Here is a 17,360-nt window from a genome sequence, read left to right as displayed (position 1 = left end):
CCTACCACAGTACTGCATTCCAGGTGGTGCCATGTCCGCAACCAGGATCCAAACTGGTGAACCCCGGGCCACTGAGAAGTGGAACGTGGAAACTTAACCACTGTGCCACTGGGCCGGCCCCCAAAACCACTTAGTTTCTAATTACCTAAATATAGTTTTCGTGTGACCAGCATGCAGTGGTCACACAACTCAACCAAATTTGACAATGGGAGAACTGGTCTACCCAGTTCAAGATGGCAAATGTTTGTGTTTGAACACTGAGTTCATGATAGCTATAAAGGAACTTCCTCTCGGTTTGTAGAGACCAAGTGATGAGTGGCTGCGAATTCTGAGACTCAGAGATGCAATTGCCATCCCCTCCTGCTTTTAGCTAGATTAGTGCTGGACCAATAGAGCATGGCAGAAGAGAGATTCTAAGGCCAAATCATAAGCTTTGCAGCTTCCACCAGGACCTCTTAGAACACTGGCTCAGAGACATAGGCCTAATGACTCACATTGTGCTGGAGGAGCCATGTAGAGACACTGGTTGACAATCCCACTAAGGCCCCAAAGAAGGGAATCCCTGTGGAACCAGCCTAGCTGTGAGCTGCAAACTGGTTACCAACTGACCTCACTGGCACAAGAAGCCTAAGTGCCTAGCGGAGGCCAGCTCTAATTTGCAGCCCACAAAACTTTAAGATTGATTCTAAGAGTAAATCTTGAAGTATTTTGTTACAACAGATCCCTGGGGTAAGTAACAAATAGCTGCCTGACTGAAACCACTCACTACTGTGATAGAAGAGACTGCAAACCAACTCATCCCCAAAATCATTTTGGAAATATTTTTTTAATCCTTTTATTTTTATTTTTTAACAAACGGCCCCAGGGATAGGGAACCAGGGGAGGAGGGAGGAGGGGAAGTGAGGCCCCAGCTCCACAACCCCTCCCCACCCACCCGTTTCCCCCTTATATATTTATAATCTATATACAAACCCCGGGGGAGAGGGGGGCAAGGGGAACTCCCTCAGCGGGGTGGGGGCAACCCAGGCTCCTTGTCCCCTCGGGACCCAGGCTCCTCTGCCCGTCGGGAAGGCCCTTCTCGAGAAGGTGGCCCTGCCCGCTCCCAAGGCTTCGGCATCCAGCGCAGGGTATCCGGTGGGGAGGCCTGGGGACAGGTACAAGTGGAACAATAAGTCATACTAGGAGGTCACAGATGGAATGACAGGAACTCAAGTGGTAACTCTTGAACTCAGACTTGGGGCCATAGGGGTTTCTCCTTCACCTGCTGGTAGAGGTCGATGCGCTGGGTGCGGAAGACTCCGCTGTAGGTGGAAGGTGGGGCCTTGAGACGGGAATTGACAAGGCCAGAGAAAGACCTAAAGGAGAAAGGGTGTTTAAAGTGAGCTTAAGATCTGCCTCCTGGTCCCCAAAGTAAGAAAGTCCTTGGGGATGGGCAGTCTGTAACCCCATTCCCTTCTCTTGCCTTCCAGCTGGGGGAGTACGTGATGACCCAGGTCCCCCAATGTTGCTGCTCAGTTTTCGATAATCCTGGAACGGCTTTAGTTCCACTGGGTGCAGCTAAAGGAAAAAAATTCATGAGCCTCTTGCCTCTCAACCCCAATCTCGAGACACTGAATCGCTAGCCCTAACTCTTGGAGCTCCCTAGCACTCCAGTTCCTGTACCTTACCTCTGCTCTCCCCAAGCTAGGCGGGAAGGGCCTGGCAGGTGAAGGCAGCACCCGAGTAGCAGGAGCAGGTGGGGGCCGCACAGCCAGGCTGGGGGGCTGCAGAGCAGGGCCCACAGGTAACAGAGAAAGGGGGGGTGGTGCAGGAGGCGGCGCTGGTGGCAGGGAGCCAAAGTTCACCACAGGCAGCTGAGAGTCCACCATGGGTAGAAGCATCTATAACAAAAAGTATGGGTGTGTGTGTTGGGGGCAGGGAGGAATGTCAGAAAACCAGGAAGAGTCCAAACAAACAAACAAACAAACAAAAAGCCAGAGAGAAAAATGGAATGAAGGAGAAGTGGGAAGATAAAAGGTACCTGCTGGGCAGGGGCCCCTGAGGGGAGGAAGCCAGTTTGGCCACCAGGCTGCAGAGGAGTAGAATAAAAATCTGAGGGGGATGGCAGATCCTGGCGCACCTGTTGGGTAATGGAGAGAAATATGTCAACTCCCCCAAAAGCCTTCTCCCCAACCCAAATTCTCTAAACCTAGCATCTGCCCACTTCTTACCTGAAGCAAGGGTGGGTCGGGCAAAGGGCTGGGGCAGAAAGCTGGAGAGTATAGGAAGGAAGGTGGAGGGTAAAGAACTCCTCCAGCTGGCAACTTCCCCAGCTCTGTTGCTTGCAGTGCTGAGAAATCCAGAAACTGGCCCTTGACAGCTACCCCAGAAAGCAGTGCCGAGGGAGGGGCTGGGCCTGGTGGGAGGTACAGGGGCTGTGATCTGAAAAGAAATTGGAGTCAAGGGGGAGAAACAGTATCAGGAAATCAGTCACTTACTCCTTTAGTCTGAGCCATACCCTAAGCCATACCAAAGAAATATGTCTTCCCCTTCCCTCTCCCCTGAAACATGGCTCCATTTCCTTCTAAGACCCCCCGGCATCTAGTCTTACCTGTAAGGGTGCAGTGAAGGTGTCCCAGGACGGAAGCCTCCATTGTTGGGATGTAACTGAGAGTCTATGGCTCCCCCAGAGACCTGCAGGAGAGCAAGGCTGAAATAACTCCTTTTTCTGGTCAAGAAAAGCTCACCCACACCACCCACTACAATAAAAGGAGAAAAATGAAATGACAAAAAAATGTTTTTTAAAACTATACGAATCAGAAAGGCTTGATTTAAGGGACAGCAGGCAGAAAGGGGTCATGGCATAGGAAGTAGGACCTACCTGAGAACTGGGAGGCCCAGGGCTGCCATAGAAAACCTCAGGGTACAAGCGCTGGCCTGAGGAGCTGGGCTCTGGGCCACAGTGCCCAGAACCCAGATTCTTGGATTGTGGCTCAGCTGAGGCAGAAGCACTGGGGAGCAGCTCCCAGTCTCGGGAAATGGGAATGGCCTAGGAAGGAGAAGCCTTGTCCAGAGGGACTTCTGGGCACCCTGGAGGCCCAGGCCACTCCCAGCCATCTTCTTCATAAATTTCCACCAAACTCTCCCTCTCCCACTTACCTCAGGGACTGATGCCGTCAGCTCCTTCTCTGCTTTTAAACTGTCTCCTACCACGAGGCGCAAGTCCGAATCCTGTGATTGTGAGGCAGGAGAGATTGTCCCATAATTCAGACATGTCCTACCTCCAGTCCTTCCCTTCTCTCCAGCCAACACAAGACACCCCGGATCCAGCCCATACAAACCTTGTCACTAGTGCCAAACTGGACCTGGGGGCAAGGTCGATGGGACGGCCGGAGAGAGGCAGGCTCTGGGCCTCGGTCTGTACGCTGCAATCGTTCTGTGCCAATGGGGCCAGGGGGCAGAGGCTGTTCCTGGGTTGGGGGAAGGAAGAGAAGCCCAAATAAGAGAATCCTCAAAACACATGGGCAAAGGGAAAGGGGAGACAAAGGTAGGGCCAAAGTCAAAAGCCCCAGAAACATTCCTCATCCTTTCTGTCCTTTACCTTTCTGTCCCCATCATGGGGGGCAGGTGGCCGTCTCCTAGGAGGTTCAGAGGGTTCAGAGCCAGGTGGACCCTCACCAGGAACAGCATTCAGGGGTGAGGGGCCTCCAGGCCGCTTGGGGGGCCCCTCTGCTGCCCCCTTCAGTCCTCCATCAGGGGAACTTCGCTGGCTGCAGGGACCTGATGACACCTGAGAATCCCCACTCAGGTCCACCCCACTGTCAGACTGACTCATCTGAGAGGAGTGGAAAGGGAGTTGGTTAAGTCAGGGTAGAAAGCACCCCAATACCTGACTGATGTATACAAACAGGCAAACTGAAGAGACAACTATGTGAGGGAACAGCCCAAGACTCACACCAGAACATGTGGGGAAGTATGACCAGTGCTCAATAAAACCCCAGCTCAGACACTCCCTTCCCATCCTCACTCACCTCTGTGCCAGCCACGTCCTCAAAAGGACTCAGGGGTTCCATCCAGGGCTCCATGGAGCCAGGCCGGTAACTCTTTCGGCTAGTGGCTGGGAAGAGCGCCAATAAAACAGAGTTGAGTGAGTGATGACCTCATTCTGAGCCCTATCTCCTTCCCTAAGCCTCTAACATAATCTTTTCTTCTGCTCAACTTTACTCACCAGTATGTATGCGATTCCAGATGTGAGGTGTCAGGGCCTCGGTTCCTGCATCTCTGGACTCTCCCTGAGGACCTGGGCCCTCAGGCTTGGTGCCCAGGAATCCAGAGCTATGAGAAGGTGGCAAAGATTCCTAAAGGTGAGAATGGACACAGACAGAACATGAATGAGGTGGGAACTACAAAATATAAGGAGTTGGGTCAGAGTGAGGTGTGGAGTAACAAGGGAAACGTATGGAAAACAAGCAGTGATTAATTTTAAGGATTTAGGGTGAGAACACAATGACAAGAATAGGAAAGACAATGAAGAAAACCCTTGGGAGTAAGAACAGTGAAGGACAATCTCAAGCCCCACCCCTCACCTCCTGTAGCAGTTCTGGTTTTCTGGGAGGCCGCTCGCGACGTTTTGGGGGGAAGGGATTAACCCCAGCAGTGTCCCGGGGAGTCTCGCCCACCCCCCTCACCATCGGCCCTGACTCCTGGAAGTGGGGATCTGAGGAAAAGGGGAAATGAGTCAGCATCTGCTTGCTCTGTCACTGCCCCTAGCCTTTTCCTCCTCACTCCCCCTCCCAATCCTTCCACCCTTGTTCAGTGCAGACATCCACCATCAAGGCCGGAGGCTCTTGCCCCTTCAGCACCAGACCTCTCTGGGAACGGAGAGGTTCCCCTCCTTAGCCCCTTCAGCTTACCTGAATTGACATCGTTGTTGTTGGCCCTCTGAGGGTCATATCGGGCTGGAGGCCGAGGGGACGGGCCTTGAGGGGTTTGGGGAGTCCCAGGCTTGGGCCTCGGGTGCCCCCCTGGTGCAGCTGCGCTCCCTTGGCGGCTGCTGAGCTGGGCCAGAGCCTGTTGGATGCCAGCAGGGTTGCTGTGGATAACTTGGTCCAGGCGGAAGACAGCAGAACTGCTGGGGGGCGGGGGATGCAGAGGAAGCCCCGGGGGACGCTCCTCTGGAGGACGGCTGAAGAGAACAGAGCGTCAGCTCCAGTATTCACAAAATTGTCTTTCCCTACAAGTCAAATCTCTTCCAACCTGTCCTCTCCCGTTAAAATCCGGGTGTTTCTGAATACGTCTAAGAAATTCTATGTGGACAGTCTACAGAGTGGGAAGCAAGGAACAGCAAACACACGGGTGTTCCTCTTTTCAAGCACTTTCCAGCTACTTTCCCTAGACGTGGACGTCTGACCACCTAAGAGCCCATGTGCCCTCAGGTTTCAAAACTCCACATCACTGGCCCTTACCTTTCCCTCAGGTTTTTCTCCCCTCTCCCAGATTTTTGACCTTAAGAACAAACTTAAGAGCTTGTCCCTACCCACCTGCGGTTCTTTGGAGAGGGCCAGCTCCTCTTGTCCCCTCGCCCTGGGCCGGTCCTCCCTCCAGGACCCCCACCACCTCCACTGCTGCTGCCACTGCTGCCAGCCTTGCTGCCTGGACCTGGGCGCCGGTTTTGCCTTTCCATGCCCGGCCGCTGACTCGAGAAGCTCCGCTTGCTCAAATCCTTGGCTCTCTGGCTCAGATCTCCGCGGGAGATGGTTGAAATGCCTGGCCCAGCTCCGCCTCCACTGCCCCCAGGAGTTCCTGCAGCTTTGGGAGTCAGCAGCGCTGGTGGGGGAGCCTCCTTGTCCCCCCGGCGCTCACTGGCAAAGTCGCTGCTCTCTGATGCTGTCTCCCACTCCTCATTGGCTTGGTCTGAGTTCTGGTTCGACAGATCAGGAGACTTGGCAGCTGCCCGGCGAGGCGGTGGGGGTACTACCACTGTTGTGAGGGCCTCCTCGGGCCCGGGAGTGGAGACTGGAAGGGCTAGGGGAGAGGGCTTGCCCTCAGCCCCTCTAGCAGCATTCTCTCGCTCCTGTCTCAGCCTCCGGAACCGAGGCGGTTTGTCCTGCTGCTGAGCCCTCCCATGGCGCCTCCTTCGGGGCCGCTCCCCATCTTCCACACCCATGGCAATGTTGCTGCTTCCACGGGCCATGGGGGATAGAGGCCCTGGGATAAGCTTTTCTTTCAAAGGCTCCTTATTGGGTGGCAAAGGACCTGCTGGAGGCTTCTTGGGAGCCAGGGACTTCGTTGGAGGGCTCCAGCCTGGGCAGATGGGTGGAGGGGGCCGCCCTCCCCCCCGGCCCCGGCGTGAAGGCACCCCTCTGGGAGTGAAGACTCGCCCACCTCGGGCAGTGGAAAAGCGGGCTGGGGCTGGCGAAGAGGGGGTTCCTGATGGTGGGGGAGCAAGAGGGACTTGGGCAAGTACTCCTTCCTTGGGTGGCGGGGCCTCCTTGTCTGAGGGGGCTAGATCACTCTCATGGGTCTCGCTGCCTGTTTCTGAGCCCCGCTGCCGGCGCCGCTTGGGGATTTCTTCGTACTCTGAACCTTCACTTCGTGTCTCACTGGCAGTACGGCCTCGGGGAGCGGGGGGATGGTTTGGTCCCCCTGCCCCAGCTCCACGCCCATCGTCTCCGCGGAACTCTCGATAACTGCGGAACTCTCGGCTTCGAGCTCCACGTCCCCGGCCTCCATAGGTCCCCCGAAAACCCCTCCCTCTGGCAAAATACTCGCCTCGGCCCCGACCCCGGCAAGAAGTAGGACCCACTCTTTCATAGGAATAGTCCCTCCGAAGCCTTGGGGCAGGAGAAAGATTCCCACTGGGTGGGGTCTCCTTGGGGCCCCCTATCTTCCCCTTTGCCATCTTCAGTGGGTCTGGCTTTGGAATCTTGGGGGTTTCATCCCCCTGTTCGAGGGGCTTGGGAGGCAGCTCTTCAACTTTTGCAGGTGGTGGGGGTTTCTTTATAGGCCCAGCCCGGCGGGGAGGGGCCCCTGGCTCCTCTGGAGGGATTCCACGACGACTGCTGCCTGGGCGAGGGCCCCAGCGGGTCTCAGTGCGGTTCTCTCTGCGAGGTGGTGGAGGGCCTTGGCCCCCAACTCCACGGGCAGGCTTTCGGCTGGCTTCTGGTCCTGTTAGCTGAGGAGTCTCCTCCTTGGGGGTTTCCTTCTTGGGTGGTGGAACTTGTATCTTGGCAGCCTCATCATTGCCTGGGGGCCAGGGGAGTGGACGGGGCCCTGGGGGAGCTGTCTCCTCCAGAGGGAAGCGAGGGATTGGGGGTCCAGGGGCTCCATTCTCAGGAAACCCTGGATAACTGGCCAGATACGGTGGGGGGGGAGGTACTGGAGGGGTCTCGCTCCTAGAGACAGAAAAGAATGGAAATAAGTGTCTCAGGACAAGGAAAACTGAAACCAGGCAGGGAAAGAGAACACGTTATTATGACCTAGACACTCCTTTCATGTTTATCCCTATCACCTCACCAACATCCAAACTACCTTTTCTCCTTTCACTAGCAACTCACCCACTTCTCACTATTCAGACTCACCTCATTCCCTTGTCATCCTCATCAGCAGACTGGCGTAGTGGTGAGGTAAGCGGGCGGGGGTCAGCAGATGTGGTGGTGAAGACATCGCCTACCCAGGCCAACTTTGGATCCACTGGTGGGGTGCCCCGATCCCTTAAGAGAGGGGGTGCATGGCGCTCGAATGGCTCTGAGCTTGAGCCCCCACTGTCTGAACGCTCCCGTGGAACTAGGCCTGAGGAAACGGAGTATGAGAAAGATAATTCTTTTTTATGTCACAGGCCCTCCAGCCCAAGGACCATCTCCCCAGTCTAATCCTGTCAGTCAAGTCAACGTCAGCTCCTCCATCTCTTATTCCCAGTAAGTCTGTGTCTTGCCTCCTCTCCTGAGACAGGGTTATCCACGCAGCTTCCCTATAAATGAAATCAATCAGTCCCAAGTAAATCCTGGCCAATGAAGGACCACTATTCATTTCTTCCCCAAGCCCATTCTTGCAACAAAGAGCTATCTCAGCTGTGCTAAGCATATCTCCTTCCCCACTTCAGTGGTGGCCCTTCATCCTCACAGCAAGATGCTGATACACACTTCCCAGGACTAAGGGGTCCCCTACTCCTCCTATGGCCCCTTACCAGAAGGATGCACACCAGGAGGGTAGAAGTCCAGAGGGGGCCGGCCCTGGAGAAGCCTGGGGTCCACATAAGGAGGAATCATCATCCAGCGGGGATCAAAGTTCATTGGGGGCATGGGTGGGGGCCGGCCCAGAGCACCTGGGTACAGGGCCTTAGGGGGTGGTGGTGGAGCCTGTGGAGCTGGCACAGCCCCCATGGTCACAGGCTGTGGCGGTGATGGGGGCACTGGGGCAGGTGGGGCGGAGCCCTGTTGATGCTGCCATTGCTGCTGTTGTTGCTGCTTCAAGAGCTGTTCCTGGAGAGAATAAGAGAGGATAAGAAAGGCATCAAAGCCTCCCCAGCCCCAGACAGGAAAAGGAACCAGCCAAGAAAAAAGGTTAATACACAAACATTACAAATAAGATAGGAACTAGAGTGATACAATGGAAACAGAACTGACAGGCCTAGAAGGTAACTTATGGACAGGGTAGATGTTGAAGCCGAGGAGGGAAGCAGCCCTTAAGAGGCAAGTAACTCAATCTCACCTGCTGCTGCCGCTGGAAACGAGGCGGCAACGACTTCTGATATTTGGGGTAGCCCAAGCCCTGGCTGGAGGGCTGTCGGCTAGAGCCAACCCCATCACCCTTGGGTTCCACCTTAGGGGCTGGAGGTGTGGCAGGAGAAGGAACCTCTTCTGGTAGTTCAGGACCCTCTTTGGAGGGCAGTTGGGGTTCTACTGCATTGAAGACAACAACAATCAGAGTGGCCTAGTCCACCAAGATATTCCACAAACACTCCCATAATTTCAGATCTCACCTCTAGCTCTCTAAAGATAAGCCCTTCCCATTTAAAACCCATGAAAACACTTCATGGCCTCTCAAGAGCCAAGGATGATGCCATTAACTTCCCAAGAAACCACCAAAACAACAGATACTTTCTTCAGTCTTGCTCCATGCCAGACCCGTGGGAAGTGGTTTATTCAAGAATCTGGGTAATAAAATCTTCTCCCCCTCAGACATTCATACAAGCAAAAGGTCCTCTTTTCACCCTACCACTGATAGTCCAACAAACCAAAACAAGTGCCTTCTACTTCATTTACTCCCATCCTTACCAACTGTACCCTCGACCCAAGCAGAGACCTGACACCTGCTTGTATCTATCTCCATCCCCGTACCTGGGCTGGCTTCGAAGCTGCCACTGCTGGTGCTACTGGTACTGCCACCACCACTCACCAGGGTGGGAGCTGTAGCCACACCTGGAGTGGGGGTCGAATGGGCAGGAGGAGCCTGTGCTGGCTCTTCTGGTTCTTTTTCTGGTGTTGGGACTGGTGCCGGTGGTGGAGCTGGAGGTGTGGGTTGTTCTTTGGGGACTGCAGGAGGTGGAGCTGGGGCAGGAGGGGCAGCAGGTGGGGCAGCAGGCTCTGCTTTGAGCCGCTTGTCAGGTGCCCCAAACTTCTCATCAAGTCGCTTGAGCTTTTCGGCACAGGCTGCCCGGCGCTCCTCCTGCATGCGTCGTTCCTCCTCTTCCCGGCGACGCCGGGCCCGCTCCACAGCCAGAGAAATCTCAGATGAAGATTGCTTTCGCCGCTGCCGCCATGCCTCATCCTCGTCTTCGGGTGCTGGGGGCTTGCAGGGAGGGCCCCCACGATCCTGTCAATGGGCAGACCCAGCAGGGCCAGAGGCATCAGTCATTATGCTTCTTACAGTCTTTTCCACAAACTGATCAACTGTCTCTAGCTTTGGGTGCAAGGACCAGGCCTTGGGGCTGATGGCCTCTCTGGGTGAGGATAAACTCATAATCCTGTTTTTTTTTTTTTTTTTCTGTTTCCCCTCTCCTTTCAGAGACCCAAACACTCAGGCCTCCTTGTTCTTCCTCATAGCATCCCAAATTCTCTTTTCACCCAGACTCTCCTATCACCAAGGATGTTTCAAACCTTTTCAGAGAGGCTTCACAGCTCTATACTTCCTGTAGCCCATCTCCGGCCCTCCCTCCAGCTCCATTATAACTGCTTCAGTTATTCAGCTGACACTAATCTCCCACAACTGACCATCTCAACCCCTCATTGTAGACACTCACTGGGTAGTCCCCAGGGGGGCCCCAGTTCCCGGCGGGGCCCCGGTGAGGTGGGGGTGGGGGAGGCTTTGGTGCAGGAGGCCCCGGCTCTGTCTCTGGAGGCCGAGAGGTCTCTGCCCAGGCCGTCTTGGGAGGGGGCAGTTCGCTGCCAGGGGAGTTGCCCTTTTTGCCATCTGCTTCAGGGGGCCGTTCCTCACCAGCAGCTGACTGGGACTCCTTGCTGTGAGCAGACCAACAATGGAATTAAAATCAGCCGCCAACTCAGCTCTTTTTAAGAGTATACTACCATGAGAAACCGAGCCCCCTCCTCTCCCCAGAGTCCTAACTCACTGGCCCTCAGCTCCCTCCTCATCGGAGTCTCGCCCGTCTTCCTCATCGCTGAACTTGAGCTTTTCAGTGTAGTCAACCTCCTCATGGGCCCCTGAAGGGAAAAGTGAAGAGTAGTAGCCCAAGCATTCTGCTCTCCAATCTCAGATATCTTCTGGAACACAGGAAATGTTCTGGAACCATGTGACTAGGACACACTACCCCCCTCCCCTTGAAGTCTACATCCACTGTGAGTCTTGTCATTCTTGCTCCTTGCAGTTCTTTACCAGAACTTAGCTTTCCTCCATATATCTCCCCTACCCATCAATGTCTGCTTTTCTCCCACACAGCCCCTCATTTTTTCCTCACTTGATTTGGCCTTTTAAACCCAAAATACTTAATCCTTAATATCCACTTACCTGCCCAACCATCATCATTCTCCTGGTCCAACTGGTCAAACTCTTTGAGATTATCCTCTTTGAGGATGGAAGGCCGACCCACGGGCTCGACAAGGCGCATTGGCGGCCCTGAGCCCCGGGGGCCCGCCACACGTGGGAAACGGCTGTGTATAAAACGGCAAATGGGAGAGAGAATAAAAGACAGCACGTTGTATAACCACATACACAACTGAGCCTCCCGGACAGAAAACCATCTCCTCCACAATAGGCCCTCCCTGTCCCCAACCACAAACCCAGACCTGGATTACTCACCTGGGCCCATCAGGAGTGGGGTATCGGTAAGGCCCCTGGGGTCCATAGGGTGGAGGGAATGGGAGATATGGGGGATACATCTGCAAAAGAGCCCAAATGGTAGCTGCTCAGAAGGACAGTTAAATAGTCTGCCAAACAGTAGCTGCTCAAGACAGTTAAATAGTCTGCCAGCTCCTTAAACCTATTATCCATCCCACCTTCACCTGTCATAGGTCCCTGTCTTCTAACTATCCCCTCCAAAGATTAAACTCTAATTCCTAACTTTCTAGCCTCCAGCGCAACCACTCCAAAACAAGATATCCAAACTCACGAAGGGCGGCATCATTCCGCGGTAGGGAGGGAACTGCGGTGGGCCCGAAGGCTGCAGCCCACCCCGGGGATCATGGCCTTGATGAAGTTTGGAGTCCGGGCCCTCCAGCTCATCAGGGCCACGACCACCTCCGTCCCTCCAAGTTGTAGAATCTGTATTTTGGAAAAGGCAGAGAGTGAACATAGCTGAAAGTGATGTGGAAATAGGTGAGTAAACCAACACTTAGCACTGAGATGAAATAAGGTAATGTCCTGGCCAAAAGGTAATCATTCACCCACCCACCCATTCACTCACTCACAAATGGCAGCAACTCACTTTGGGGGCGGAGGCTTGGTCCGGGCCCAGACGACTGTTCGGCAGACTCCCTTTCCTTGGCAGCCTTGTCCTGGTCGCCAGCCGCCTGCAGGGTCGGAAATTCCTCTCGAGAGAATCGTGACAGTAGGCTTGATGCCCTTCCACCTGTTGAGGTTGAGGTACAAAGCAGAAAACAGAAGAACATTTACTGAGGATGCATCATGAAAAGTGGAAGGCTCTGACAGGTACCAGATCATCAGGTTCCTGCCTTCAAACTCACCCCTCATGTATTAGGCGCTCATGCCCCAAGAAAAAAGGTCAGTTCTGGGACCCCCTCCTCACCCTCATATAAAACTGAAACAAATTTGCTCGTGTACCCTATGAAAGTGAATATGGGGTCCAAAATTTAGACAAGAAGGACTGACGACACTTCACTGAAGGTACAGTGCAGGGCTTCTGCCTACCAAGGTGCCCAGACAGAGCTCCCCAAACAGCCCTGCACTTACCATCTCCATGTGCTCCATGGGTGACGCTGGCTTGTGCCCAGGACTTTACCCCGCTTGGAACCGAAGGAGTGTTCTGGGGAAGCAGAGATAATAAATGGTGATGTGGTTGGGGGAGCCACAACCTTTTCTTTTTTTTTCTGAGGAAGATTTGCCCTGAGCTGACATCTGTGCCAATCTTCCCCTATATTTTAGTATGTGAGCTGCCCGCACAGCATGGCTGCTAACAGAGCAGTGTAGGTCTGTGTCCAGGAATCAAACCCGGGCCACTGAAGCCGAGTGTGCTGAACTTAACCACTAGGCCACTGGAGCTGGCCCCAGCTACAAGTTATTCTTGCCCCAACCCCTTCAATAACATCCAGTCCCTCAGATACCTCGGGGGCTGCTGGGGGTCGTTTCGGTTGGTTGGAGGCAGGCGTCTGTGAAGCCGGCAGTGGCTGCGATTCCGGCGGCTGAGCGGTTGAGGCATCGGAACTGAGGGGATGTTAGGATGGGAAGGTTATCCAGAGCTTGAGATACCTCCTCTACTTCTCCAAATGGTGGAGGATAGGCACTGAACCAAGGCCTATTTGCTACTGTTTACAAATATTAGGACAAAATACTAAAACCATGTCACCCTGCATAGGCTGTTCTCTGTTTCTTCATGCTTGCTTTCTATCAGACAGAAAGCAAAGGTACCACTCCTTAGTCATTAAACAGGAGGCCTGGAATAGGCAGGAGAGGGGCTTCCCTCTTTGTCTCTGGCTCTTATGTGGCTGGTCTACACCAAGCCTCTGAAGCTCAAAGTTAAAACGTTCATCACTCTAGGTGCCCCCCAAGCCTCTGTCTACCTCTTGGGGTCGGACTGCTCCTGTTTGCTTGCCCATCCTGTTCCGTCTTTCGGCACTAGTGAGACGTTGGGGTCATTGCCTTTGTTCTCGGCTTTCAGGCTTGGAAGGTTGGCTGGGGGTGGCATACGCCGGGCAATGGCAACTTTCCCAAGACTCTGCAGGCCATGGCGAGGGGCAACTGGAGAAAAGGTGGAGATGGAGTGAAAAATGCCTCACAGGGCAGATCTGACAGTGTCCTACCCTAGGCCCCATTTAGACATCCTCAATGTCTTATTACTAAACTTTTCTTAGAAACTACCCCTTCCTTTGCCCTTGGCAATCTCTGAAACCCTATACAGTTGAGATGCGTTCCACTCAACACTTCTATGTGGGCTGGTTGATCTTGAGCCTGCAGGGAGCAAGCTGGCCCCAGACTTCCCCAAGTCCACATTTCTTTGCCTCCAATTCTTACGTGTCCAAAGACAGGGAACCACAGACACGCCTTTGTAGGAGGATAACTGGTGTTCACCCAAAACCCAAAGTCCTCTACAGGACCCAAGATAAAATTGGGAAGTCTCTAATGTTCCTCTAGTCTTTCGATATCTATACTATAGCCACTTCCCTTCAAAGAACTCTAAATCACATGCCCCATTCATATCCAACGTCCAACAACTAGGAGCATCTTTACAGGACCCTCACCAGCGGGTTTCTGGATCTCTAAGGACTTGCCCTTATACGTATCAAACAGGTTGAGCGAGGAATACTTCTTTCCATCCTTCCCCTTGGCAGTCGGCCCCGAGCGATCGGACATTGCGCTGGAAGCTCATTGAGTACGTTGGGTCCTGCAGACACCTCCCCCAAAACGTGCCGGAGCCTGTGGGCCAGACACCAAATGTTTCAGTCTCTGCTTCCTTTGCAGACTAACAGAAGCCTAAAAGCTCCCTTTCATTCTCATTAGGGGGGCCAGATATGTGGCCCTCTGGTGTCTTTTCCTCTAGCCTATTCAAACTCCCCAGTCCCTTTAAGCAACCACAATCTACTCAACTCCCACAGAGCCCTCTTTCCCCCACACACCTCTTGCCAAGAAAATCCAAGTAAAAATCTAGTCTCCTCCTAGGAGAAACTCTCTCTCCTTTATGTCAGTCTATAAAGGGTAGGAGCCTCTTCACTATCCCAAGTTATAATTTCTCCCTTTCACCAAAATCATTTCAAAGACCTACAATAAAACAGGCCAAGTCCAAGCCCCAGAGAAAACCAGAAAGAGGCACACAGCTCCATTGTGCAAGAACAGTGCTTTAGATCCCCTACCTGTTAGACACCAGCTCCCTAACTGTGCACCAGGGCCCTGTGCCCCAGGTTCCATTCCCAGCAGCCTCACTCCCATCTGGGGAGGTTTGCAGGAAGGTATGCCAGGAGTTTAAGGATTTTATGAGCTTGCTCAGCCAGATGGCGGACTGGTGCCAGAGAATTCCTCATGAAACAATCGGGGTTCTACATACTCCCATTTACAGAACCCCAAGTATCTGAAACACCCCATCTTCTCCTACAGTTGCCTCCATCCAAGCTCCTGAAAAAAATCTTGTCTCTAAATGAAGTACTGGTGGGCTCTGGCTCACCTATGCAGACATGAGAAAAATAAAGCATTATGGAGCCACCTCAACAGCACTGTGTAACTATGGGGCCAAAGCCAGAACCAACTTCATTTTCCTACCCTCAGTAAGAAAATCCATCAATAGTCATTTCTTTCCCTAATACCCTTCGCTCCTCAAGCAGGCCAAACTTTTCCATTGTCACTCGGTTCCTGACCAGGCATTCATTTACAGGGGGGATGGCGTAAAAGAAAGAGATGGGAGATAGTGGGAAATCCAGACAGGACCCGGATGAAGACTAAAATCGGGAAGAACTTTACGACAGGTTAGACAGGGTTGGAGGTTGCTTTACAGATGTTTCAGGAGACCAATCTTTGAAAATAATATACGAAAGAAAAGGAAATAGAAGAGTCGTGGAATGAAGAGACTAAGACTAATAAAAGAGGATTAATATGAAAGCGGATGAAAAATAATACAAGCAGGAATGTTGGGAAAGGATGCAGAGCAAAGTAAAGAGGCAGTGTCAAGAGACCCAGGAAGAAAAGGGAGGTTGGGATAGAAAAGAGGAGACAGGAAATAGGAAAAATGAAAAAGTAGAGGTGAGACTGAGGAACACAGAAAGCAAAGATGCGGGATAAAAGCAGGGTTCCAGAGGGGGAGTGACTCAACGCGAACAGGGGCGTCAAGGGGGAACCCAAGCGCTGGGTGATGGGAAGGGGTCCAATATGGAGGAAAGGAGCCTCTCCGAGAGGACTGTCGGGCGCGGCCCACCCCAGAGCGACGGCGGCGAAGGGGACCCACAGACAGGGTGAGAGGCCAGGAGCGCAGCGGAGGGTGGGGAGTTACGGGCCCACGAAAGGGGGTCGCCCCGTGAAGCCAGGAAGGCGGGGGGTTGGGGGCAGGCTATAGACCCTGAGCGCGGCTGGCAGTGCGGGTCCCAGGGTGGGGGTGTCGGAGGGGGAGGGGCAGACAGGCCCCGGCAGCAGGAGGACAAAATGGCGGCGACTAATGGCAGCTTCTCCTCCCCCCGGCCCGCCACCGCCGCCACCGTCACCGCCACCACCACTCCCGCGCCGGAAAAGAGCGTTAGCACTTGGCTCGCCCAAACTCACCTGGCCGGTTGCGCGGGGGTCCGGGACCGGGGCCTAAGGGCTCCCCGGGATGGGATGGCGGCGGGGCGGGGGCGGATGGCGGCGGATGGCGCCGGGTTCGGCTCCTCCCGTCTCCCTCGCTCACTCCGCGGCTGGGCTCCGACTAACGGCCCATCCGGGCAACCGCCGCCCCCGGGAGCGCCCCCCCCACCTCCCACCTCCCTCCGCGCCTAGACACGCCCCTTAATTTACATAAAGGGCGGGGCGCCCTGCTACCCTATCCCTCTTTACGTACTTCCAGGGCTGTCCTTATTTAAAAAAAAAAATATATGCAGTGCGTGTAGAACGGGCATAGGTCATTTGCATAAAGAGGAGGGACTTACAGGCGCTAGGACGCCGGTTGGCTGAAGAGGCGGATCCCCGGAGTCGGCCGTTGCGACCTGCAGAGGGGGCGGGAATGCGGCGCCGGTCCGCGGAGCGGTTGGGGCGCAGAATTTGCGCGACGAATCGGGGGAGAAAGAGGCGGAGCGTGCGTCGTGCGTTCGTGGAAAGATGGGAGCGGAGAGACGTAGGGACGCCGAGAGTGGAAGGAAACGATGCAAGCCCCGTGGTGCTTTCAGCGGAGGAGACCGGAGCGAGAAGACCGGACGGAAGGGATTAACTGCCGGGGCGGGGGTGGGGGCGGGGGTGGGGGCGGGGGCGTGGAGGGGCGGGCGGAGCTTACGTAACCAGGGAAAGTCTCAATTCACGCGTCCCTTCGCGAGAGGTGGAAGCGCCAGAGGGGCGGAGCCTTCCAGTTATTAAATCACGTCATGCAAATGAGGGGGATAGACAGGCCAATCCACGGGTGCCGGGGAGTGTATCGGCAATACGCAGCGTAGGCATTCTTTGGGTAGTTCTATTTATTTGCATAATACATGCAAATTGTTTGAACAAAGATAGGCTAAGAATGACCTATTCATCAAAATATCGGCAACCAATGACTGAGACGGACAGTTAATTTTATAACCTATAATTTTCGTGAAAAATTTGATATTATTGGCAATTTGTGTTCTCACAATGGGTTTCATTCTACGAAATGCGCTACTATTTCCTTCCTTTGTCTCCTATTACTCTCCTATAGGGCTGCTTCAATGAGGCCTACTACCCGTTCAGCAAATCCTTCAACAATTATGTTTTGAAGGCGCCGGAGATATGCACAAAATATTACAGAAGAGGACTAAAAATCAGACCGTGCCTGGGGAAGTTAAGAAATATTTCTAGAAAAACGTGACTTTCATTAAGAGATAGGAAGAACTAGTTAGAATTTAGCCAAGTTTGAGGAGAGGGTGCACATCAGAGGCCCAGTGAACTGATGAGCAGAGGCATGGGTTTGGGGACCCGTGCCTAGGCCGGTGTGGCTAAATTAAGGAACTGCCTGCCCATTATAGAAAATGAGAGCAGAAAAATGAGTAAGAATCAGATAAGAATTTTATCCTGAGGCTCATTAAGATAGGCGAGATGACTTCGGTTCTCAAACTTTCAAAATGATT

General features: G+C 53.8%; 1 protein-coding gene and 1 non-coding gene across 8 annotated transcripts; both read right to left on the bottom strand.

Moving 5' to 3' along the window:
* Nucleotides 1-821: 821 nt before the first annotated feature.
* Nucleotides 822-16,600, bottom strand: PRRC2A (proline rich coiled-coil 2A). Of its 7 annotated transcripts, XM_070245240.1 has the most exons (32): nucleotides 16,553-16,600; nucleotides 16,212-16,268; nucleotides 13,848-14,022; nucleotides 13,170-13,347; nucleotides 12,714-12,813; nucleotides 12,343-12,415; nucleotides 11,858-12,001; nucleotides 11,543-11,694; nucleotides 11,233-11,312; nucleotides 10,942-11,084; nucleotides 10,547-10,637; nucleotides 10,220-10,436; nucleotides 9,318-9,792; nucleotides 8,689-8,879; nucleotides 8,165-8,459; nucleotides 7,560-7,770; nucleotides 5,520-7,373; nucleotides 4,893-5,164; nucleotides 4,566-4,696; nucleotides 4,208-4,337; nucleotides 4,011-4,096; nucleotides 3,581-3,814; nucleotides 3,321-3,449; nucleotides 3,139-3,210; nucleotides 2,861-3,028; nucleotides 2,591-2,673; nucleotides 2,211-2,421; nucleotides 2,021-2,119; nucleotides 1,668-1,880; nucleotides 1,463-1,557; nucleotides 1,262-1,355; nucleotides 822-1,144 (listed from the first exon to the last, which is right to left on the bottom strand). In XM_070245240.1, exons 3-32 carry the CDS (start codon nucleotides 13,957-13,959, stop codon nucleotides 1,004-1,006), a joined length of 6,474 nt encoding a protein of 2,157 aa, XP_070101341.1. In that variant the 5' UTR covers nucleotides 13,960-14,022; nucleotides 16,212-16,268; nucleotides 16,553-16,600; the 3' UTR covers nucleotides 822-1,003. The 7 variants fall into 7 exon arrangements, with proteins under 7 accessions (XP_070101341.1, XP_014589785.2, XP_070101342.1 ...); XM_014734299.3 differs by lacking the exon at nucleotides 16,553-16,600 and having other exon boundaries at nucleotides 16,212-16,523; XM_070245241.1 differs by lacking the exon at nucleotides 16,553-16,600 and having other exon boundaries at nucleotides 8,689-8,876; nucleotides 16,212-16,523.
* LOC111769395 (small nucleolar RNA SNORA38) lies at nucleotides 13,533-13,663 on the bottom strand. Its single transcript, XR_002802388.1, has one exon. It is a non-coding gene; the product is annotated as a small nucleolar RNA SNORA38 (small nucleolar RNA).
* Nucleotides 16,601-17,360: the final 760 nt, after the last annotated feature.

The sequence above is a fragment of the Equus caballus genome, chromosome 20, assembly GCF_041296265.1.
Source record: "Equus caballus isolate H_3958 breed thoroughbred chromosome 20, TB-T2T, whole genome shotgun sequence".
Lineage (NCBI taxonomy): Eukaryota > Metazoa > Chordata > Mammalia > Perissodactyla > Equidae > Equus > Equus caballus.
Note: the sequence above shows the minus strand (reverse complement) of the source record. Positions and strands in the feature narration are given on the sequence as shown.

Bases quoted from the DNA above. Each gene is read 5' to 3' on its own strand.
- PRRC2A (XM_070245240.1), bottom strand. From the start codon at position 13,959: ATGTCCGATCGCTCGGGGCCGACTGCCAAGGGGAAGGATGGAAAGAAG. The intron at 10,437-10,546 runs GTGAGTTAGGAC...GTCTGCTCACAG, and splicing joins GAGGAGGGAGCTGAGGGCCA to CAAGGAGTCCCAGTCAGCTG. The intron at 4,697-4,892 runs GTAAGCTGAAGG...CCTTTTCCTCAG, and splicing joins CAACAACGATGTCAATTCAG to ATCCCCACTTCCAGGAGTCA.